The sequence below is a fragment of the Hemicordylus capensis genome, chromosome 6 (assembly GCF_027244095.1).
Source record: "Hemicordylus capensis ecotype Gifberg chromosome 6, rHemCap1.1.pri, whole genome shotgun sequence".
Taxonomy (NCBI): domain Eukaryota; kingdom Metazoa; phylum Chordata; class Lepidosauria; order Squamata; family Cordylidae; genus Hemicordylus; species Hemicordylus capensis.
The window spans coordinates 20,890,606-20,914,629 of NC_069662.1; the positions used below are offsets into that span (position 1 = coordinate 20,890,606).

Below are 24,024 nucleotides of genomic sequence, written 5' to 3' on the forward strand. Positions count from 1 at the left end.
TTCCCTTCAGTAAAATATTTAGAACAGAAAAAGGGCTGCCTAGGACAAGTAAAGGTCTTATTCAATGTTCCCTCTAACAGGGTTTCCAGATGTTGTTGACTACAACTCCCAGCATCCCCAGCAGCAAGAGCCTTTGCTTGGGGATTGTGGGAGTTGTAGTCAACAACATCTGGGAATCCCTGTTAGAGGGAAGACTGGCTGATTAAATAACTTTGCCTCTGAATAGCCTAGTCTAAGTGCCACAGTTAAATTTCTAGGCGCCATAGCTCCCCGGCACCCTGGATTGTCCTGTTTTGTTCCCCTCTCGCCCAGCATTTTTCCTGTTCCCTCCTGAACCCACCCAGTATTCCCATCTTAATTAGGTGAAGGGGAGGGAAATCCTGAGTTTTTCTGTGGTTACTGTAAAGTTAGTGAGGCTTGAGGCTGAACTTGTGCATCTTCATGGATACACTTGGCTCTGTTCTGAAAAGCATCAGGTTTCAAGGGCATCAAGCCATTGAGGAGGAGGAGGAGAACTGGTCTTGTGGTAAAGGTAAAGTGTGTCGTTGGTTTCGATTCCTGGCGACCACAGAGCCCTGTGGTTGTCTTTCATAGAATACAGGAGGGGTTTACCATTGCCTCCTCGCACGCAGTATGAGACGATACCTTTCAGCATCTTCCTATATCACTGCTGCCCCATACATGTGTTTCCCATTGTCTAGGAAACATACCAGCGGGGATTCGAACCGGCAACCTCTGACTTGCTAATCAAGTCATTTCCCCACTGCCCCATTAGGTGGCTTCTGGTCTTGTGATAGCAAGCATCAATTGTGTCCTTTGCTAAGCTGGGTCTGCCCTGGTTAACATTTGTATGGGAGACTACATGTGAGCACTGTAGGATATTCCCCTTAGGGGATGGGGCTGCTCTGGGGAAAGCATCTGTATGCTTACATGCAGCAGGTTCCAAGTTCCCTCCCTGGCATCTCCAAGATAGGGCTGAGAGAGACTCCTGCCTGTAACCTTGGAGAAGCTGCTGCCAGTCTGTGAAGACAATAATGAGCTAGACGGACCAACGGTCTGTCTTGGTATAAGGCCGCTTCCTAGGTTCCCAAGCCACATGAATGCTCCATCTGTGGTGACAAATCTTTGTGATGGCTCATTCAAATATTCAAGCTACCACTTGATGCTGCTGTTCCCAAGGGACGATGCATGTGTGAACCAGCCCTTGTTTGAGTGGGTGGAGCATACTGGATAGAGGTTGTGAGCCGTGAAGCCCCATCTTGGCTCTCACATCTGCTACCAGTTCAACTAGCTTGGCTTGGGTAAGCTGTCTCCTCTTAGCTTCAGCCCTTTGTTTGTGGGGCTCGGGTGATAATAATACTGCCAGGCTACTTATATTGGCCTGTAGTAAAAAGTAACTGAGGCTTGGTCTGCACACACATGCAGCAGCATTACCTGGTAGAAGCCTGAGGGGACAGACTGCAGAGGGATGTCACTTTTGAGTGGTCGCCCCCACCCTTGTAAAGCAAACCCTTTGTGGGGGGGGAGCCTATATTGGAGCCGTTCTGCCCCAGCCCTCTCCCTGCTGTTTCTGCATGCCGAGGAGGGTGGTTGTGTGTTTTGGTTTTGGTGTTTATGTGAATAAACCTAATTTCCCCTTCCTGCCAAAGTTGTGCAGCCCACTCCCCCACATTAGGACACCACCACCATTCTGAGACATATATAGATCCAACTGGGTAGGCATCATGTCCTTGAGGAGTGATAAACGTTCTAAAGGAGCATTGCTTTCCTTGGGTTAGGAGGACTAAGGCAGGATGGGAGGAGGCTCGTTTCTGCTGTCTCCCATGATCACCCTTTGCTCTCTTCCCCATTTTTCTCCACTTCACTGTCAAACACAAGCTTTGAACCTCATGCTCATAAATTGAGATAAAAAGCTCCTGACTCCAAGATTTATTAGTATCTACAGTGACCTGCCTCACCTCTGCATCCCACACACGGATCTGTCTCCCAAACCACTCAGTGTCCGGGTGGGTCTTAAAAAATAATAAAAATCAGCTAACTAATCTCTCATGCAATCATTCCTCCCCCTCCAGCTCATCCATCTCCAAACTCTCCTCCTCTCTATCACGCAGTTTCTCCCAATCACTGCTCTCTGCTCATCCCTGACACTACATCAGTTCACCTGCACTCTTGGACTTTGCCTTTCCCAAGTCTTGTCTGTCTAGTCTTAATTTGAGTCAGTGGGTACTAAATCTCTAAGGAGAGATGCAGGGATGGAGGTTTGACATTATCTGATCTGAAAAGCTTTCCTTCATCTCAGATGTGTAAACTCTGGTTACTTGAGACCAAACTTGAGGATTCGAGGGCTGCCAACTGAAGCTATTCCTGGGTTATTTTTTCCAGTATTCCATTGGATTAGGCCATTAAAGTATCCAGGATTGCGTTCAGTACTCGTCTGGAAGTTGTTGGTTCCTGGAGAAGCCAGGCCAGTCCTGGAGAGAAAGGATCATAGCTTAGTGGTAAAGTATCTTCTTTGCACGCGGAAGGAACTGGTTGCAATCCCTGGCATCTCCAGGCAGAGCTGTGCAAAACTCATCTCTTATCCTCCTGAGAGTTGCTGGTTAGTTGCAATAATGCTGAGCTAGATGGACCAAGGGTCTGATTCTGTAGAAGGCAGTTTCCTGGGTGAGTCCTGGAGGGCTGGCAACCCTAGACAGCACACTTGCATGTGTGCTTGGTGCCGGCATGCTTTGTTTTTTCTCATGTAAATGGCATGTGTGTGGGGCCTGGATTGGATCATGGACCCCCACCACGATCCCAATCTGTACCTCTTTCCCCCTCCTGCTAATATTTGCTCCAAATGAAAAATCTCCCACTGGTGCTAACAGGAGCATTTTCTCTCTCTCTCTTCAGCCAGAGGGATGGCCAAGACTACAGTGAAATCAAAGGGTTAAAAACCCCTTCCCCACATAGTCCCTTGGGGCAGAGAACCACCTTCTTCCTTTTGTGATGAAAACAGTGTTGAACTTTTTTTTAAAGCAGTGTATAGATAATAAAAATAATTCATTTACTCTGCAATAGCTTCTCCTGTCATTGGTGGATGTGTTTTTTTTTTAATAAATTCAAAAAAGAACCAAGAAGATGTGAGATCCAACTTTTGGGGACCAGAGACAGGGCCTTCTTGGCTGTGGTCCCTTGACTCTGGAATGCCCTTCTGAGGGAGGGAACATAGAGACCCATATTTTTTGAGACTTTTAAAATGTCTGTCCTCATCCGTTCTGGTGGTTTTTAAAAATTTTATAAATCTGGTTTTAATTGGTCTAGTTTCAGCTGAGTCTTATTCACTTCATATTGTTTGGTTGTGAGCTGCCCTGAGCCATATTACACTGGAGGGGCTGGCAGGATAGAAATAAGTAATAGATATGCTCGAAGTACACAGTTGCTCCTGCAATCTGTTACTAGCAGTTCCAAACGATCTTCATCAGCTTATGAAGTGCGGTGCACTGAACGACGTAGCATCTTAATGTTCATGTGTGTGGATTTTTCATGCACATGCATTAGAGGCAAGACACAGCTGCCGCCACCTCCCGAGTCCTGCCATCATGCAGTCTAAATCAGGCCTGCACAACGTAAGGCCCAGGGGCCAGATCGGACGGGCCCACAAGGACTGCTTTGCTGGCCCTCAGATAGGACTATCTATCTTGCAGCAACAGCAGGAGCCATGAAGAGATCTTGATCTGTCTGCTGACATGCAGCTGTGGCTCAATGCCGTTGGCTACTTGAGGCCAGATGCCTTCTACCTTTAGGCCAGAGCCCACTGACCTTTCTTCTTCCCCCTTTACCCCCTGACTTGGATCTGGGGCTGGCATGCACCCCAGGTGCCCCACTGACTGACGGGGAAAGAGTCTATTTTGTGACCAGTATTCATTGTTAAAATGGTGGGTCCTTCGATGCCAACCCACAAGCAACTAATAATTGCTTTCATTAATAATTTTAATGTAAATTAATGCACTGAACATTGATCTGAGCCCCCCCACACCAAGTCATGAGTGACTTTGACCCACCAGGCCATTTAAGTTGTGCACCCTTGACCTAGGTCAGGGTTGTCTACACTACACTGAGAGTGGCACTGAGAGCAGCCGCAGCTCTCCAGGGTTTCAGATGGGTCTTCCTCAACTCTGCCGGGAGATGCCAGGGATTGAACCTGGGACCTTCTGCATGCAAAGAAGGTGCTCTGCCAGGAAGCCAAGGTTCCTCTCCAAAATGTAGCTAGCTTCTGAAGACATGGGCTAGAAGATGAAATTTGAAGAATGGGCCCATCTAGCAATTTGCAGTAACAGTTTAAAGTAGGCATCCCCCCCCAAAGGCAAAAACAGGGACCTTAGCTTATCAAGTACAGGGATCAGAAAACAGGTGCTGCCAAGGAAGCTGATGCATTGCATATTTTGTATGGGTCCTTCCATACAACCGTTGCCCTTTTAATTCCCGTATAGTGATGTCCCCATCGATTTCCTTTCTACCCTTCACCATCTGGTTCTCTGTTGCCTTTCTCCGGTGCCAATCCATCCTCCTCCCGATCTTGATTTCCGTCCTTCCAGAATGCATTTTGGCATGCTATTTCTGCTTTAAAGCCACATGGTTGGCGGCTTCTCTCCTTTTTTCAAGCGCAGCAAAAACGCACAGAAACCTTTCCCTTTTGCTACCCTCCTCTGCGGTTCACTCACTGCCCTGCTCCTGTCCAGCGCTTAGCCCGGCTTCCAAATATGCCGACCAATTCCGGAAGTCCAGGAATGCCGTGAACTTTTTACAAAACCAGCCTCCATAGTTTTAAGGGGAAAGAAAGGAATTAAAATAACCTTCCCCGGCCTCTTCTTGGAATAATGTTTGCTTTGGCTTCTGGGTGGGTCCCCATCTCTCCATCCCATCTCGGGCTCGTGTCTCTGGCGAGCGCTTTGCTTTGCTCTTGCCCAAGTTCCTGACATGTACGATTTCAATTTCACCTCTTGCGTGCAGGTATACTAAATAAATAAAAAGACCAGGCGGCCGCCACCCCGAGAAGGGAGGAGTGAAAGCTCGTGACGGAGAGAGGAGGGAGTGCGAAAAGCGGACAAATGCAAACCGAGGAAAGGGAGAACTTGCTGGGGATTTCTGAGAACAGCCCGCCGACTTCCCGGACGTAGCTGGACAAAAGCGGCGACAGGATCCAGCTTGGGCACTGGGGGGAGGAGGAGGAGGAGGAGGAGGAGATACGCGGCGGCGTGTCTGTGGCTCCGGCGGCGGCGGCGGCACTGCCTGTCTTGGCGGAGGCAGCGGATCGGGGCGACTACAAAAGCAGGAAGAGAGAGACGGGACGCTCCTGTGAGTCACCCTGAGCTGCAGGGAAAGGACGGCGGAGCGTTTGCCAAGGTGAGTTTCGCTGGCTCTGGACAACGCCTCTCAGGGCGGCTGCCTGGGACAGCTTCTGTCGGAGCCGGGTGGGACGCGCGGGCGGGCCGGGGGGAGAGAGGTGTGCTTCGCCTTGCGCTCCTCGCTGGAAGTGGCGAGGAGGGCGAGCGGGATGTAGGCTGGGGACCTACAACTCCCCCCGGGGTCTTCTTTAGTGGAGGCGGCGGCACCACCACCACCACAGGAAGGCAGCAATCGGGGAAAGCAGGCGAGGGCGAAAGCCCGAGTTCCGTGGGCTCTGGCTGGGGCAGTGCAAAGGCAAAGTTCTTTTTGGACGGCGCCGTTTCTCATGGAAGGGGAATGGTGGGGCGGGCTCCTTCCTTCTCTTCTTGAGATTAACTTTAGTCCCAAGTACCTGGGGGGGGGGAGCCACCTTCTGTGTAGCAAAAGGGTGGGTGCGTGTGCGCGCGCGTGTCACGTGTCTGGCGATAAGAAGCCATAAACCAAACGGCAGCGGGTCCAGAAAGCAAGGGGGGGTGGAGGGTGTCGGCTGCGCCTAAAGCAAATAGGTCTCTGCTCTCCGAGATCATCTCCTGGACACCTCGGCACACGTTTCCCAGCAGATGTTTAGCTCACAGGTATACCACCCCTGCCCTGCCTCCCCACTTTTCTCTTTCCCTCCCACAGAGCCCAGGAGTCCTGACTCTCAGGCGCCCTGTGCCAGTCACTAGATCTCGCTCCCTTCCCAGTAAAATCTCAGCCCTTCTCTTTTGTAGCTCACAATATGTATGAACTTATTCCTCTTCTAATAGGACCCCAGGAGGAGCTCTGGCTTGGGACACTCTCTGCAACATTCCTCACTCCATCGCATTTCCGTTGAGAGAACCCAGGTGTCGGGGCCTCTCTCACACACTTCTACATCCCTGTGTTCCCACCCCTGCTCAGATCATTTCCTTAACTCTGGCCGTATCCCGTATCTAAGCTTTTCAAAGGACTTCATTTCATTTTCTGAAGGAAATTCCGTCATTGGCCTCTGGGGCTAATAACCATATCTGTCATCCACAGAGAAGGGAAATGTGGAGGGGAAAGGGAATAGATATTTTCTCCCAAGAGGCAGCAGAATAAGCCTACCTGGATATGTGCCAGGACGCTGTCAGACCCCAGCAGTCGTGGCTCTCAGCTGTTCCTCATCTCATTAAGGTTTTGCGTGTGAACAAATGTGCAATTTTTGTGTGCACATCCTGTGTGCCTTCTCTCAGGACTGTGCTTTCATGGTGGGGATTTTGCGCCTTCCCCACCCGCAGTGCAGAAAGTGACCCTTGCAAAGTCCACAAAGTTACTAGTCCATACACATTTTTTCTCAATAGCCCACCCTGGAGCATACTGCGAGTTCAAAGTTGCCCCCCAAAACAGATTTAAAAAGTGGATTTAAAAAAAACAACAACAACCCTCCAGATATAAATTGGGTGACGCTCTAATGCGCAATGAAAATCCTGAATTATGTGTGAAGTGCTCCTTGATAGCTCGCAAGGAGTTTGGGGTAAATCTGGCCATGTGAATGCACACCTGCCATTCCGAAGGAGAGGCATACTAAAAGCCCTGTGTGGAAAAAGCTCTGCACATACTATGTTGGTCATTTATCCTCTCTTCTGTGCAGGAGTTACATTTGAAAAAGAAGCAATCTTCGTAAAGCTTTCCTCCTTGATCACCTGGAGGTGATTCTTAACTCTCAACAGGTGGCCAGATGAGTGGCTGTTAGCAAGGCCCTATTCAGACATTATATTGTACCTGCGTTGAGACCTCTGTACATGTTTGTTGGTGTGTGTGTGTGTGTGTGTGTGTGTGTGTGTGTGTGTGTGTGCATGACTGCACCTGTGTTCATCTTAAAAGCAGAGCTGGGAACAGGCCCCTTGAAATGCAGGATGCAAACAGGAAGTGGACTGTTGCACCTGCATTCAACATAGCATGTGGATAACTGCACTGCGTACACTGTGCACAGTCTGTATAGGTGTTGGGCATAATGCGTGAATAGGGCTTATACACCTGGGTGAGATGTGCTGCTTGCCATCTAACTGCTGTGTGGAATGAGTATGTGTGCTTCGTAGATTTCTGCTGTGCTGTCGTTAGGGGCATGCATCATAAGTCTCCCCATCACCAATGCCAGCACCATTTTGTGAACTTACATAGGAAACTGCCATCTACTGAGTCAGAACATAGGTCCATCTAGTTCACTACTGTCTACACAGACTGGCAGCAGCTTCTCCAAGGTTACAGGCAGGAGTATCTCTCAGCCCTATCTTGGAGATCCCAGGGAGGGAATTAGAAACCTTCTGCTCTTCCCAGCAGGCTCCATCCCCTAAGGGGAATCTCTTACAGTGCTCACACATCAAGTCTCCCATTCATATGCAGCCAGGGTGGATACTCCTTAGCAAAGGAAACAAGTCATGCTTGCTACCACAAGACCAGCTCTCTTCTCCTGCTTCACAGTTGTGAACTTCCTTCACAACTTTTCTTCAAGGGATGTGTATTCCCCTAATATACAACTTTAGTGCTGGAGCAGGTATGTGTATATAAAATAACTCAAAACAGCAAGGTTACTCCCCTCTGTATCTCTCTCCACTCCCTCCCCTCCCCACAAGCAACTTGACTCAACACATCATCATCATCATCATCATTATTATTATTATTATTATTATTATTATTATTATTATTAGATTTATATCCCGCTCTTCCTCCAAGGAGCCCAGAGCGGTGTACTACATACTTGAGTTTCTCTTTCACAACAACCTTGTGAAGTAGGTTAGGCTGAGAGAGAAGTGACTGGCCCAGAGTCACCCAGCTAGTTGGGCGTGCTCCCCCTCTGCTGTGCAGGAGTGCACATCTAAGCAGATCTGAGTTCACAATGCTGGAGTCTGCCCCCATTCCGCATTCCCCCCTCCCTACTCACCAAAGCAGGGGGTTCCAACCCTGGGTCACCAGATGATGTTGGACTACAATTTCCATCATCCCCAGCCACAGTGGGCTTTAGCTGATGACATATGAGAACCAAGGTTGGGAATTCCTGCTTTAGTGGGGCATGGTGCTATCATTGTCAGAGGATCGGGATTGTTTGTGTATGGAAACTAAATTATGCCAACTTGTCTCAATCATCATTTTTGCAGAGCTCTGTCAATCTGATACTAAAAGCCATAATGCCAATCTGGAAAGAGGCCTTTCCATGTGATCAGGTAAAGGGCACTTGTCTGGAGGTTCATCATGAGCTTCACAGAGTTTGCTGAAGCTAAGCAGCTATGTTGCATCTAGATGGGGGTCTCCCAGGCAACCCCAGATACACTGCTTTGAGTTCCATGATGGATGAAAAGTGGGGTATAAATAAGTGTCCAACAGTGCATTACAGTTTAACACAAGCAAAAAGAACTGATCTCTGCCCCCAAAGTGTTTACAATCAAACTTTTGACTGTGAAGGACGATGGTAAAAAGAGATGGGGGTCAGGGGGGTGGGAGGGTGTGTGGGGAAACAAATGGTGAATGTGAGTTTGCAAAGGTACTGGGCAAAAATGAAATGTATTTTCAACTCTTCCTTTTGTGCCCTTTGGCCGTATGCAAATCGGTAGTATTCAGATTTACAGATTGCTGCAGGAATAGTATTTGTTATAAACTGGGGTCATACAGGGCTGGACAATTCCCAGGTACCAGCTGACCATGGTGCTTGGAGAATTAAGCGTAGCACCCTAGCAGAGGGCTTTGCTGGGATGGGAGCAAGCGGTGAATCTATCCCCTCCCCTCCCCACCCCACCCCTGGCCACAGAATAGGAGAATCTGACTCCTACATTTTTAGGCTGGCTCCTAGAGCCAAATTAAATGTGTTGAGTGAAGCCTGGTATAATGCCCACATGAATGGCTCACCAAGCTATGGAACACAGCAAAATGTATCTCCGCTCAGGGAAGTCTCGAGACTTACGAGATGGCAAACAAAATACAAAACAAATTGGAAAACATTGGCAACCATCCATTTTTCTTGACGACTCTTTACAATGCATTATTCAGTAGTTTAACATCCGTGTGTGGTGTTCAGCTATATTCCTGTCTTTATGGTCTTATCTTTATGGTCCTGTCTATTCCTGTCTTTATGGTAATCTGTTGGACTATACAGACCTTTTCTTGTAGTTGTCTACTTGAATACAAATTTCAAAACCCAGACTACAATTTAAAAAACGAAAAGGCCCCGGCTCCTGAAAATGTCTTTGTCCTCTGAAGTGTTAACAAACACTTGGGAGATTGGCAGCCGAATCTTCCTGGGCTCTGTGAAAAGGAAGTGCTGTCCAGTGGGTTGGAGAACAGGACTGGGAGCCAGGACTCCTGGGTTCTTTCCCTTCCTCCTGCCAACTCTGGGTCTCTTTCTCTGCCACCCATGCTGACTCGGCTCTCTGCCCTTTTTTCCACTCCTGTCAGCGCTTTCTGATCTCCAAAGGCAGGGAGAGAAGCCATGTCGGGTTTCTTCTGATTTGGCCGCCTCCTCTTCTCCCCCCTCCAACCACTACTTGCCCAGACTGTCTCTCTTACCCCCAGTACAGCTCCGTTGTTTCTCTGAAAACATGAGTCATCTCTAGCTACTAGATCATCACACCTTAGCAAGAGCTCTGCAATGTGGGGCATGTACACAGAAAGTCAGAAGAGCCAGGAGCACTTCCAGACATGGGCTTTTAGCTCCCTTCTCCTCCGGAATGGAGGGTGTGTGTTCACATATCGGCCAGATTTACCCTGAAGTCCTTGTGAGCTATTGGGGAGCACTTCACCCACGATTTGGGTTTTTCATTGTGTGTTGGAGTGTAGCCTGGTTTATGTCCAGGGTTTAAAAAAAACAAAACTTTTTTGCATCTGTTTGGGGGGGCAAATTCAAACTCGCAGTAAACTCGTGGTAAAGCCTGCTGTCTAGATATGCTCCAGGAGTCCACCTGCCCCAGCCCTCTTCCCTGTTGGGGTTGGTGGTGGTCCATCAATGTGCATGTGCAGGATACAGGGTGAAGTCTCTGTCCCAAGGAACTTGCAATCTAAAATTCAACATTAGCAGGAGAAGGTGAGCAGGGGGAAGAATACATTTTTCAGTTGAACATAGGCTTAACTTGAGTTAAGGGATGAGGACTAGAGAATGAGATTTCTCCCGTAGTTTGAGATGCTGGGCAATGTTCTGCAGTAACTCCAGCTCAGTCCTGATCCTTTCTCAGAAGTGACTGAAGATTTCCAGTCCCTGGGTCCTGTCATTCCTCTTCAGATCTCAGCAGTCCTCCTCATGCTCTGCCCCCAGATCCGGCTTCTGAAAGAACCCAGGTGTCCTGGGTCCCTTGGCAACCTAGGCGTTCCTCGCTCTGGGAACTGGTTGAACAAGTTGGCGTCCTGTGGGCTGTGGAAGTGGGAGAAGAGCATCCCAGCCTTGCATGGGAACAGTTTCTTCTGGATCTCTTCTTCTGCACATAGTCCAGTACCCCAAGGGGGAGAAAGGTCCTGTATTTCAGTTGCCAGTGGGGTATTGTGTGTGGGACCAGGGAGACATGGCTCCAAATCTCCAATCAGCCATGAGGCTCATAGGATAGTTTTGGAGCAAGTAGCTCTCTTTCAGCCTGACTAACCTCACAGGGCTGTTGTGAAGATAAAATAGGATGTTCTGGGGGGGGGGGGGGAAGCAGAACCCATATGTGATTTTATTTTTTTAAGCCAGTCATTCAGAAAGGAAAGTTGGCCTCCAAGTCTGCTACTTATTTCATATGGTGGCTTTAATTTTGAAAAAGGCTTCTGTGTTTAACCTCACAACAGTCCTGTGAGGTAGGTCACTAGTTCCCATTTTGCAGATGGGGACCAGAGGCTAGAGATCGTATCGTATCATTTTATTTGTTTTAGTTATGAGGTAGTGACTTGTTCAAAGGATGTGTTGGTGGCAGAGGCTGCAGCTCAAATCTAGGTCTCCCTACCTAGCAGACCTCTGAGAGTCAGTCTTCCTTATGTCCTCCTTTTCACTCCTCTCTACTTCTTCCTCTTCAGATGCCCATCCTCAAGCAGTCCCCCGTCTCCCACTCCAAGAAGCGGCCCCGTCTGGATCGGGCCATGATCAGTGCCCCGCTGGGGGATTTCCGACACACCATGCACATTGGCCGTGGGGGAGATGCCTTTGGCGATACATCTTTCCTCAGCAACCACGGGGGCTCCAAGGCCAACGGGCTGCCCCCTGATGTGGCCGTGTCCCCTGGGCGCCTCTCTGGCTCTGAAGACATCTCTGGCCGCTTTGAGCTGCTGTCTTCCCCTGGCAGTGGGAATGGAGTAGTTTCAAGCCCAGCAACGTCGACCCCTGATGGCAGCTTTGTGGCACTGCAGCACCCTATGGAGGAACAACAGACACAGAAGGCTCCCAACCGAGGAGACTGGGACCTACAGCAGAAGTTCTCGTTGGAGAGCCCTACGCTGGAACATGCTGAATCCCTTCTCTCTTTCCAGTTGGACTTAGGACCCTCCATCTTGGATGAGGTTCTAGGAGTGATGGATAAAGACTGGGACAGTATCAAAGGGGAGGAACAGGAACCGTCAAGGGATGAGTGCTCAAGTCCAGAAAGGTGCCTCCATCATGACGAGGAAAGGGAGGAGGAGGAGGAGGAGGAAGAAGAGGAAGAGGAAGGGCAGGGCTACACCTTTGAGGATGAGCAGGATGAAGAGATTGGCCTATAGGAAAAACGGAGCGATGCTGGTCTTGCACTCCTCTGTTTTTTGTCCCCAGCACTCCTTCAGGCCTCTCTTTGCAGAGTTCCCCAGCCTCTCGGACAGCCAGTGGACCAGACCTGGCCTGCAGATGATCTCTGGTTGACTTGCCATTTACCTGTGGTCTACAGAGGAAACTTTCAGCCTTGAATCTCTTGTACTTGACATTAAGGGGAAAAATCAAAGAAAGATGCAGGCTGTGCGCTCCCAATGACATTCCTGCAGTCTTCCTTCCTGTATGAGACAAGGCGGTATCTTCTGGACTTGATTCTTTTGGCCTGGCAACAGCAAATGAATAAAGAGGGAGGAGGAAGGAACTTGGCCTCTCACTCCTGTGATCTACCCGATACTGGCCCTTGTCCATCACAATCATAGGATGTTTTGCGGAACACCACCTCTGGGAAATGGGGTTGTAGCACACACTCAAGACTTTCTCCTTGCTCCATCCTTTTGCCTTCTGGTTCTTGTGCTCCCTCACAAGGCCTGGGATGATACAAACCTGTCTCCATATGGAGAAACACGCCTCTATGTCTGGCTACCCCCTTTCTCTGTAATTGACACAGCAGTACATTTTGATGCTTTAAGGAAACCCTCCATCTGCCTACCTTCCAGTCTCACCTTCAGTTTCTCCATCTTTGCCCAACCATCCGATCAGGGAAACTACCCAACTATAGAATTCCAACTGCCTTCTCAGTGGTTAGTTTCCTGATCTAACTTTGGAAGCACAGTTGGGTTAAAAGCCAGATAGATGGGTGCCAAAATAGATTTAACTGCTGGCACACTGGGAAATGGAAGGAGGGATTGATGGATATCTAAACAACATTTTCTATTTATCTGTCAATTTTCAGCTATCTATCCAATTATCCCTTTTGTTTTCCTATCCAACATTTAGTTGACTGTTCAACAATCTTGTGTAGCCACTCATCTATTTATTCGCCATCTTCTATTCATCAGTTTATCCTGGAGTCCTCCTATCTGCCCTTTCACTGTGTCTTTCTCTTCAGTGAATACATTGATTGTGTTTATATATTCAGTAGCGGTGCTGCTAACACTGCAAGACCTTTTGCTATGGGGCTCATACTCTGATCTAGTGCAAGACTGTCAGGGAAGGAAGATAGAGAAGGGATTCAGAGAGGAAGTTGAAGAAGATGGTTTGCTCTTTGGGGATGAGAGAGAGGGGTGGGGTGGGGTAAGAAGTGTCCTCATTTGCCTTCCAAGGAGACAGTAAAGAGAACAAATGAATAATGTTTTGGACATAATGTGAACTGACTGTTGAGCTGGATTGTAAATAGTCACTCACTGGTCGCGTATGGTGAATGCAACAGTCGCTTGCAGTGACAAGCAGGATACTTCTCATATATTACAAGAAGGCTTTTGATCCCTTTCAGTCGATCAAATGGCTGGTACAGATATATGTGGGCAGGCTAGCTATATGCTTTTTCTGTGGGTAGTAACTCATTTTCAAAGGACAAAACTAGGAACACTTAGGTGGAGATACAATGCACACTCTGTTTCAAGCTGTGATGGGGCCAGGGTGATTGATCCTTAAGGCAAGGTTGCGTCAACAGACTGCATCTCCATCAAATGTGAACTGGACAGCCTTCTAAATGAGACTCTGAATACTCTTTAGTGGACTTGAGATCGTGATAACTGGAAGGGAGTTCACTGGTTCATACTAGACCACAGCGCTCCTTGATAACTGACTCCAGATCCCCATCTATCAGCCTAACAGTCTGTCCTTTCGCTCCCTTGGTGGATTCCTCTGTTAAAATGACATTCCATTGTTGGCAGAAATCTAGCTCTTGCTATCTCCTGAGCATCCCTGTGTCTGGGGAGATGAGTGGCAAGCAGTCTGGAAGCTAATATACCCCTTTGCCAAATCATTTAAGGTCTCCTGTTACTCTTCTCATGTCTCCCTCAGGTGCTGCCCCTGGTTTCTTATCTGTGAGACTGTTTACCCTAGTGAAATTGTGGTATCTAATCACAGCCTTACCATAATCTAATACAGATGAGTTGCCCTTTAACACAGTTTGAGTTGGGGAAGGATGGTTGTATTTTGCTCCTTCCACCTGTGTCTATGGGTGGGTGAAGATCTAACCCATGTTTAGTGATATTTATTCTCCCTTGCATCTGTATATTTATTCCAGACCAATTCATCAAATTGGAAAGGGTGTGACTGCAATGTATGTGTCTTCCATGCAGTTTTTACCCATTGCAATAACTAGTAATTTTGCACTTCCAAGATGGGATTGATGCGCTTCTACTCTCTCCTGCCCTTCCCACAAAATGGAGACCAGGTTCTAATGTGTCAATATGAAGGCAGGATGGGATTCCTTGCTATTCACAGTAGGGAAAACCCTTTTTTAGGACTGGCAAAATGAACAGTTCACACTGTAGCAAGCAAGCTTTTGAGTTCTCCACAGTATTTCTTCAGGCGGGATGTTAAGCAGAATGGGGGTGGGGCAGGGAAGAGACACATTTGGGGCATAACACAGAAGCTCCAAGGTCTGTAATTCAGATGGAGTACAGGTGCTTTCTTCCAGGCTTAATTTGGCTTGTCTCCCACCTAGCAAACTGAGATCTCTTTAGCCTCTGCTAGGTACAAATCAAAAGTATGAAGCGTCTTGTACCCAGCCTTATTACAAGCTGCAAACCTGGCCTTTTCTATCATGTCCAAAATTCTCTTCCTTCATCTTCCCCCACCCTCTTTTCATCGTTGTTTTGCTTAACATCCAGCCTGAAGAAGAGTTCTGGAGAACTCAAAAGTTTGCTTGCTATTCTGGATATATTTTAATTGCCCTAATAAAGGTATTGCCCAGTTTGGGGGTGTTTTTAAAAAAATGAACCAACATGATTATCTACAAGTTTTGTGAGTCCTGACTATGTTATCACTGCTGCCTTTGCTGCTGTAGATATCAAAGCCTCTGGTATGAAACAGAACATCTCTTGCTACATAGATCTCTGCTCTTTTGCAAGTGAGAAAAAACAATGTGGGTAGGGAGAAAGGAAGCTGGAGTGGATGGGCTCTTGTCTCTAATGCTGTTACAGTGACCCTGAATTGTGTACCCTTTTAAGCAAAGTGTTATCTTTGGGCCTCCAGCTGTTGTTGGACTACAACTCCCATCATCCCCACTACAGTGGCCAATAGCCAGGGATAACAGGAGTTGTAGTTGTAGCCCAGCATGTGCAGGGCTAAAACACATGGTAGGAAGACTTTATTATTATTATTATTATTATTACTTTTACTATTATTATTATTTTAGCGTTTAATATATTGTGCAGGAAGCTTCATTACATAGAAGCAGGGATGTTGGAAAGTGGGACTCCAGGGTTCTTTGGAAGGTTATGTGTGTCTTGTGTTTGGGGGGGGTGGGATCTCAGGGCACTCTGAGGTCATTACTTGGGGAAGAGTGGAGCTTTAATGTATTACAGAGGTCAAAGGGAGTGCAGTTGAGTTTTGTAGTGAGGAAGTAAAGCCGAGCCAGTGGGGCTGGGAGCTAGGACCCCATGGACCTTCTGGGACAGAGGTCCCCAGCCTGTGGGCCTTAAATGTTGAATTACAACTCCCATCCTCCCCAGCTGTGATAAACTGCAGCTGGGAATGATGGGAGTTGGATTTCAACAACATCTGGAGGACCACAGGCTGGGGACCTCTGTTCTAGAACAGCTGGTGGGGCATGGCCCAAACTAGATTGCACCTTAAACCAGTGGCAGTATCACTGTGTTTTGAAAACTGCTCTACAGCATCAACTAGTGCAGGGATAGGCAACCTTGGCACCCCAGCTCTTGTTGAGCTACAACTCCCATCATCCCCAGCCACCAAAGGTTGACGTTTACTGCTCAAGAAGGATCAGTCTGTCTAAATGGAGAGCTGTGGGTTTTGTGAAGGAGGCAGTGGAGGATCTGAAGCAACTGTAAGATTCCTGTACTGAGTGGGGAGGGGGTGGACTAGAAGACCTCCAAGGTCCCTTCCAACTCTAAAATGCTGAGATCTAAGAAAGGAGGTCCCAACCACGAATCCTCAGTTGTTGGACTACAACTCCCATCATGTAGTCTGGCCGTTGTGGCTGGGGATAATGGGAGTTGTAGTTCAACAACATCTGGGAACCCCTGGTGAGGGAGTAGGCGGTGAGTGAGGTACATTGGTTTAAAAGAAGGGGATCTAGAACGTCTTTTTCTATCTTATGCCGTAAGCTATTGTATAACATCAAATTGTCCTTCCTTGTCACTGTGGACTCGGTTTCTATTCTAAAATAGGAAAGGTGAAAATGATTAACTTCCTGCGGAGGCTGTGTGTCCCTGTGATACTTTTAAAAGCTGTCCTAGGCATGATCAACAAGGACCAGCCACTGACTGCAAAAGAGATCAGGGCTGGTCTCCGATCTCTGCTCCTTTGGGCGGATAAAGCCTTCAACTGTTGTCTTCCTTTTATTCCACCACCAGATTTTAAGCCTAGAACCTAATCTTTGGATCTCATTGCCCTTTTGTTGGGTTTTTGGATCCTCATGCTTAACGTGGTGAAATTCTTCTAATATGTACATTTTTATGATTTTGTAATAGCTCATTTTATTGATTCCTGTGTATAAAATGTCTCTATAAACTTCCCCTGACCACACCATGTTAACTTTCATCCTAGTCGCAGAATGTTTGTATGGTGACCAAAGTGTTTGATATTTCTTGTAATTAAAACCAAATTAGTTTCGGATGCTTTTCTCGTTGTTCTGTCTCTTCTCCCCCGACTCCAGTCTTTAAAGCACAGCCTGACAAAGTGTTTTGGTTTGGTTGATTGTACTGAGGCTTGCTAGACACCTGCAATCCCCAGAATGAGCTAGTCCACACAGGCTAAGGGGATTGGTGTGGGCAGCCTGCCAGTGGGCAGATCCAAACAGTTTCAATAACTGCTAAGCTTGGTGCTTCCATTTTCATTAACCAAAACTGAAAGGATGCATCTGATTGCAAGTAAGGGCATTCACATAAGCATTTAGCCACTATAAAAAAATTAGTAGTTTCCATTGCTCATATGCAGACTACACTTGTTTATATACTGTTCTCCCACAAATGTTCTCAAAGCACTTTGCACAGGAAAAATAAATAAGCTGGTTCTCTCTCCTCAAAGGACTCACGGTCTAAAAGGAAACATAAGCTAGACACCAGCAATAACCACTGGAGGGATGCTGTGCTGATTAGGGATAATTGCTCTCCCCCTGCTAAACATAAGAGAAGCACCACTTTAAAAGGTGCCTCTTTGCTCAGTTAGCAGGGGCATCTATCTCTCTTCACCCCAACTTATAGACCACTACTGCCTTCTCTAACTGGCATCCTCTCTAAGGTCTTGGGCAGATGATGATGATGATCATCTTTCCCCAGCCCTGCTACCTGATATCCTTTGCACTGTGATGCCTGGGACCTTCTGCATACAAAGTATGTGCCCTACCAGTGAGCTACGATAGTCTCATAGCACTAGTACTAACTCTTATCTATTGGTCACTAATAGCCACCTAATGGCACAATGGGGAAATGACTTGATTATCAAGCCAGAGGATGCCGGTTCAAATCGCCGGTGGTATGTTTGCCAGACTTTGGGAAACACTTATATCGGGCAGCAGCAATATAGAAAGATGCGGAAAGGCATCAACTCAGACTGTGCGGGAGGAGGCCATGGTCAACCCCTCCTGTATTCTGCCAAAGACAACCACGGGGCTCTGTGGTTGCCATGAGTCGACACCAACTCGGCAGCACACATTTCCTTTACTGGTCACTAAGCTTCTGGTACAGCACAGAGTATTTTGCTCTACCTGGTCCTCTCTGCTCATGCAGGAAAGGGACTGTTGTCACTTTATTCAAAATAATTGTATTGGTATTTAATGTACACTGTTAGTGCATTTGTTTTTAATATATTGTACCCAGCAGCAAAAAGCTGGGTTGGTTTTTTTTTACCTTTTTGGCTGTGCTCTTCGCCTCCCTTTCAGTTTGGCACTAGCATAATGTGGTGTCTGGAAGCAGCCTTTAATTATGAAGAGAACTGGTTGCAGAGAGAACTGAAAAACAATTTCAGAAAAAATATGGATGAAAAAGCCAGTTCTTAGGTTCTCTTTCCCTCTCTGTAACTCTTGTGTGACTTCTCAGTGTGACCAAGCAACAGAACCCAGAGAGGACCTCCATATATGCAGCATGATGATTCACAGTCGCTTCTCTTGGTTTCTACAGGACAAGGGAGGGACATAAGATCCCTGCTGGCTCAGACCAAAGTCTACCATCCTACTTCCCCAAATGGTTAAACAGATACCTCTGGAAAGACCTGAAGTAGGCAGGTTTGGGGGCTTGAGGATGAACAGCTGGAGGATGCTATTCTCTGTGTGCTCAAACCAGCGCCATGCTTTGAATCCTGGGTGAAATGGCTTTTTTAAAAAAGCCTACTTTCCTTGAGGAAAGTCACCTTATGAGTTTACTCAACTGTGTGTGTCTTCCCCCGCATCAACTTCCAATGCCTGGACCAAATTTGGTACCGTTGTAGGGAAACCTCAACAGCCTAGTTTGTGATGATGTAATCCACACCAATTCAAGATGGCAGAAGCATAAATGTTTGAGGTGCAAATGGGCTAACTTGTGAACCACCTAACAGATTTTAATCAGATTTGCTACTGCTGAAGGGACACATAGGGATGCCTCAGTGGTGTAGTTTAATGATGTCATCCACCCCAATTCAAGATGGCAGATGTGTGGATGTTTAAGGTCGAAGTGGGTCAACTTGTGAGGATGGCAGTTATCAATTAAGATTATAGTGAAAGGAAACTAGGCCGATTAGTTCTTACCAGAACAACTTGTTCAGTTATGCCTAGATCCTCTGCTTTTGTAGTATTAGGATAAATACTAACTAGGATGGTCAGGTCCACATTGTGTAAAAAAAAAGAACATTTATTAATAATTTTTAAATTTGATTTCTATACCGCCCTTCCAAAAATGGCTCAGGGTGGTTTACACAGAGAAATGTAGGCATTCATCACCAAAAAAAAGAGTGGAGGAAAGAGGACACTAATTTGCATCTGCATATAATTTATAAATGTACATATGAATTAACATATGTGACTTTTTCCAATGGCAACTTTAAAACACGAACAGGCATCAAAGTATAAAATGTCTGCCCCAATCTCAGACAAAGCAGCAGTCCAGACAAATTATGCTATATCAGATATATTCCGTGGCTTGATTGTCAGTATGGTAGCCAGGTCCACCCCCAAAAGAGGACATGGGGGAGAAGATAGACCCTGATCCACTAAATGAGATTGTTCCATATAACCGAGGACACATGGCCACCCTAAATCGCTAGCACTAATCTTTGCATGTTTACCATACATATGCATTTCTTTGTCTCCTAATAAGTTGGTGTGTGCTTGTTCTTACTGCTGAATTTGCACCAATATATCTTATATATTGTATCATAAGGCTACAATATATCTGTACCCTTAGGTTGCCAGGTCCAGATGGTTAAAAAAATCTATATAAATCACCAAAAAAGTGGAAATAGAGGATGCCTTTCACCAAACAAGTATCCAAATAGTCTCCACTTTGCAAATAATTTGCATGTTTACTGCTATATAAGCCTATTTTGTTAAAAACTGGATAATTTGTGAACAAGTGCAGCTCACCACTATGAAGCTGATGACCAGGTGAGCTCTAGGTCTGCCAGCTAGGTGCAGAGTTCTCAAGGCCCCTGCTTCTTAGCTGTAAATTCAACCACATGGACCGTCCCCTGTCCTCCTCCCCGGTAGGTCACCCAGTCAGGCTAGTACCTCCACTTCTTGACTTAAGACAGGGCAACCAGCTAGCTGCCGAGGAAGCCTCTTTGCACGCTGGCATCGTGGTGCGCGCATGGTCTTGCAAACATTTATATACAGCTTTTCAGCAGGTGGTTTCACAGTGGTTTTCAAAGCAAGATAAAAAAAAAAAAGATGCTCCCTAAGGGGCTCATGATCAAAAAAGAAACACAAAGTAACACCAGCATCAGCCACTGGAGGAATGTCGTCCTGTGGTTGGATAAGACCAGTTGTTCTCCCCATAATAAACAGCAGAGGTGTCTTTTTACTCAGCAGGAGTAGTTGCTAATTAAGTAAAACTAGTTAGCTAACTTTTTACTGTCGCCAGTGTCTGCCATTGCCACCACATGAAGGAAGGAAGCTGTACCTGCAGGGCTCACCTCTCCATGCTCCTGCATCACCTGCCACTGAAGCAGAACTTCCACTCTGGCTTCCCTAGTGGATGGATGGTCAGTAGACCGGGGAAGGAGGCAGAGCAAGAGAAACTGCTCATGAGAGTAAAGTGTGCTGCTGAGCAAATAAAATGTTTCCGCTGCTCCCCAAAGCTTCAGACACCACAATAATGCAAAAAAAAGTTGTTTGGTCCTCAAAATAGTCTCTGTTCCTCCTAATGCCAGAAAGAAAGAAAGAAAGAAAGAAAGAAAGAAAGAAAGAAAGAAAGAAGGGGGAAAGTAGTTTGGTCCCCAGAATAGTTGCATGTCCTCTATAAAAGACGTTAACTGGCAACCCTAATGTACCCTGATCAATTTGATGAAGGGGTGGGGTTGGGTTGAAATAGGGGACCTTGAAACAGCACACAAAGTAAACTGAATGGGTAAGGGTGAGCAAATCCGCCCCCGCATTTCTGTGTCAGAAATCTATCATGTGGGATACAGCTTGCCCACTCATAAATGCACTTTGTCCCATCTGTGCCCACGCCTCAACCCCACCCCCTCCCCGTCGCCCACTGATGCTACTGTGGATTGGTGATTGCAAGATACATGCTTTACAGGCAGTCTAGCAAAATTGGGCAATCTCCCCACCCCCCACCCCGCCGCCTCCACCAAGTTTGCTGATGGACGCCCATAGACCATTTCAGCATTTGTCACAGACCCAGGGAAGCTAGACGCTTTAATGCTAAGCAACAGGATTCTGATCAAAGTGAAAACATTTGTTGATCATGCTTCACCCGCCCCGCCCGCCCACCGCTGCCTCCAGCTGCACCACGTCTCTCGAGCCTTATCTGGGATTCTGGTGCCTCTGTTTGCTGGTCTCTCCCAGCTGTGAATTTCCTGCCAGAGGATAAACAGATCAGGGGCCCTCACTGACACAATCCAGGCCTGACAGGATGAAGGCAGCCGTTGCAAAGGGAACCTGTGAAATGTACCAGCTGGGGCTGAGATACTGCTGATGGGAGCCCAGCCCTCAGCCTTCCCCCCAGTCAAAGCTACTCTCAACAGGGCCTGCAGAAAAGGAATCGGTATGTGGGCTGCTTTTCCTCTAGAGGGCACAGCTACAACCCTTGGCCCAGCAGGAACCTCAGGCAAACTTCTAGTTAGTTTCGCAGTGTATTGTTATTTCATATAGAGAATGCTCCCCAAATGTGTTTGCTGCAGGGATTTTGACGCAGTCTTCTGAACAGTCTGCAGCGTTGAGGTATCAGTCTCCATCAAGGTTGCCATATTCAAGCTTACCAAATCTGGGTGGCCTAATTTGCATATTATGCAAATTCTGTGGCAACCAGTTTGCATTTTATTTATTGGACAGATTTGTATACTTTTCCCTCCTTCTCTGCCTTCTAATGTGATCAGATCCAGTGTCAAATCCGGGCAATCCGGGCAGCGCATCTAAACCGTGTAAGTCCGGGTGGAATTTAGCAGCCCGGCGGAGGAGCAAAAATCCAGGGGCTACCCTAAATTCCGGGGGACATGGCTGCCCTAGATGTGCCTCAAACCCACTTCATTGGAAGGTTTTCTAAAACATGGGGGATTTTTCCCTTGTTCAAGTGCCTAGCAGCTAAAGAAAATTTATTTTATTTTTATTTTTTACATTTTATATCCCACTCTTCCTCCAAGGAGCCCAGAGTGGTGTACTACATACTTAAGTTTCTCCTCACAACAACCCTGTGAAGTAGGTTAGACTGAGAGAGAAGTGACTGGCCCAGAGTCACCCAGCTAGTATCATGGCTGAATGGGGATTTGAACTCGGGTCTCCCCGGTCCTAGTCCAGCACTCTAGCTACTACACCACCCACCCAGGAGCATCATAGCTCCCTAACTATTACCCTTCATCGGATCTCCTCCTGTATCTCCCATCGGGCTGGGTTCTTCAAGGGGGTAGAGCCCTAAACACCTAGGAGACAGGAGGATTCCTCATAACTCATTCCTTATTAAAATTCCTTATTAAATCCAAAATAAGGGCCAGCTCTTAGCAGCACCAATACGGATTTGAATTCCCTCTTCACCAACAAATGTTCATTTACAGCTTTTAAGGCAGGCTAAATTCCCTGGGCACAAGTAATATATTTAAGAATAGTAAATTTTGATCAGAATTCTCCTCACCAGGTCCCAAGTCCACTGGTCTTGCAGTGCTGAGTATGCCCCTCAGACACAGGCTTCAGAGCAAGTCTGGAGTTGTTCCTGGCACAAAAAATGAAGATGGTCCCCTCCTGTCCCTGCCACTTTCTTCAGAGAGGCATGAGTGGGAGACACATGCCTCAACCTCTTTTCCATTGTGGCTATGCCCCTGACAGGCTTCCTGGTGCTGTTTGGCTAGAGTGACGCCATCTTGTTTCTGATAGGATTCCTTAAATAATAAGCAAGGAACTCTATCAGAGACAAGATGGTGCCACTCTAGCCCAACGACACCAGGAAGCCAGTCAGAGGCATCATATCATTTTTGTCCCACTAGTTCAGATTGGTGTGTATACAGTTCTTCCCCTCACAGCAGCAACTCTGTGAGGTAAATGGGGTGGAGAGAGAGAGAAATAGGCTGTCTCTGGAGAGCTGGTCTTGTGATTGCAAGCATGACTTGTCCCCCTTAGCTAAGCAGGGTCTGCGCTGGTTGCATATGGCTTGATGTGTGAGCAGCACTGTAAGATATTTCCCTTAGGGGATGGAGCCGCTCTGGGAAAAGCATCTAGGTTCGAAATTCCCTCCCTGGCATCTCCAAGATAAGGCTGAGAGAGACTCATGCCTGCAACCTTGGAGAAGCCGCTGCCAGTCTGTGAAGACAATACTAGATAGATCAATGGTCTGACTCAGTATACGGCAGCTTCCTATGAAATCACCTAGTGAGTTTCAGGAAGAGAGGCTGTGTTGCCAACTCTGACTGAAGCTGTTCCTGCTCATGTATTTCCCCTGCAATATTTCTCCCAATATTTTCCACAATATCAAGTCACTCATCTCTCCAGGACTGTTTTAAATAGTCAGCTGGAGGTTGATACTGATTCATGGAGACTTCAAGCCATTCTGGGAGGGTTGGTAGTTGGCAATCCCTGGGACTTGAACCCAGATCTCCCCTGTCCTAGCTGATACTTTAGCCAACCGCACCACAATGGCTTGTGTGTCAGAGCACCTCACATCTCCTGTCTATGCCAGGCAACACTGACCTTGAGTTGGGTGAGGCCGGCCTGGCCTGGCATATTTAGGAGGTACCATGTGGGAAGGAAAGCAAATTTAGGCAGTACAGGCAGGTACCCAGGCAGCAGAATTAATTAGAAAACTAGCTGGGCTGGGCACAGAACATCTGCACCTCTAGTTCACTGCTACCACTTTCTCCCCACTGCCGCTTTTTTGCCCGCCCACACCTTCTTCTCCCCCACCTCGCCGGCCATCTTCTTCTTCCCACCTGCTGTCTTCTTTGGCTGGCTGGCTGTGCCGCCACCTCCTCCTCCCCCCCGCCCACCATGATTGCTTTCTCCCTCCTCCCTGTCGCTATCCGGGCAGCTGCTTGCGAACTCTCGCAAGAGCTGCCACGCATGGGATTAGCGAAAGGTACGCCTAAGCTATAGATAGATATAGATTGTTCTCAGACAGTTCCCTTCTTGCCCCTGCCTCCATGAGGCAGGGTGAGAAAGTTGCCTCAGAATCAGGTGTGAGGAGGGGGATGCTGCTATCCACTGC

The 24,024-nt window shown here is 47.3% G+C and overlaps 1 protein-coding gene across 9 annotated transcripts in view; it reads left to right on the forward strand.

The window, feature by feature from the left end:
* LOC128329640 (leukocyte receptor cluster member 9-like) overlaps nucleotides 1-24,024 on the forward strand; it is a 36,963-nt gene that overhangs the window by 6,271 nt on the left and 6,668 nt on the right. For 3 of the 9 annotated variants that reach the window (XM_053261177.1, XM_053261182.1, XM_053261176.1), the window contains exon 1: nucleotides 22,731-22,819. The exons of 1 other annotated variant lie outside the window; for it this stretch is intronic. Coding sequence is in view for 3 of the 8 variants with exons in the window: in XM_053261184.1 (XP_053117159.1) it covers nucleotides 11,401-12,078 (678 nt within the window). In the remaining 5 variants the exon portion in view is untranslated. Of the gene's footprint in view, nucleotides 1-4,992; nucleotides 5,386-11,400; nucleotides 16,814-21,279; nucleotides 21,382-22,730; nucleotides 22,862-24,024 lie in introns of those variants that run through there. 5 more of the 9 variants (XM_053261184.1, XM_053261183.1, XM_053261185.1 and 2 more) reach the window with 4 other exon arrangements.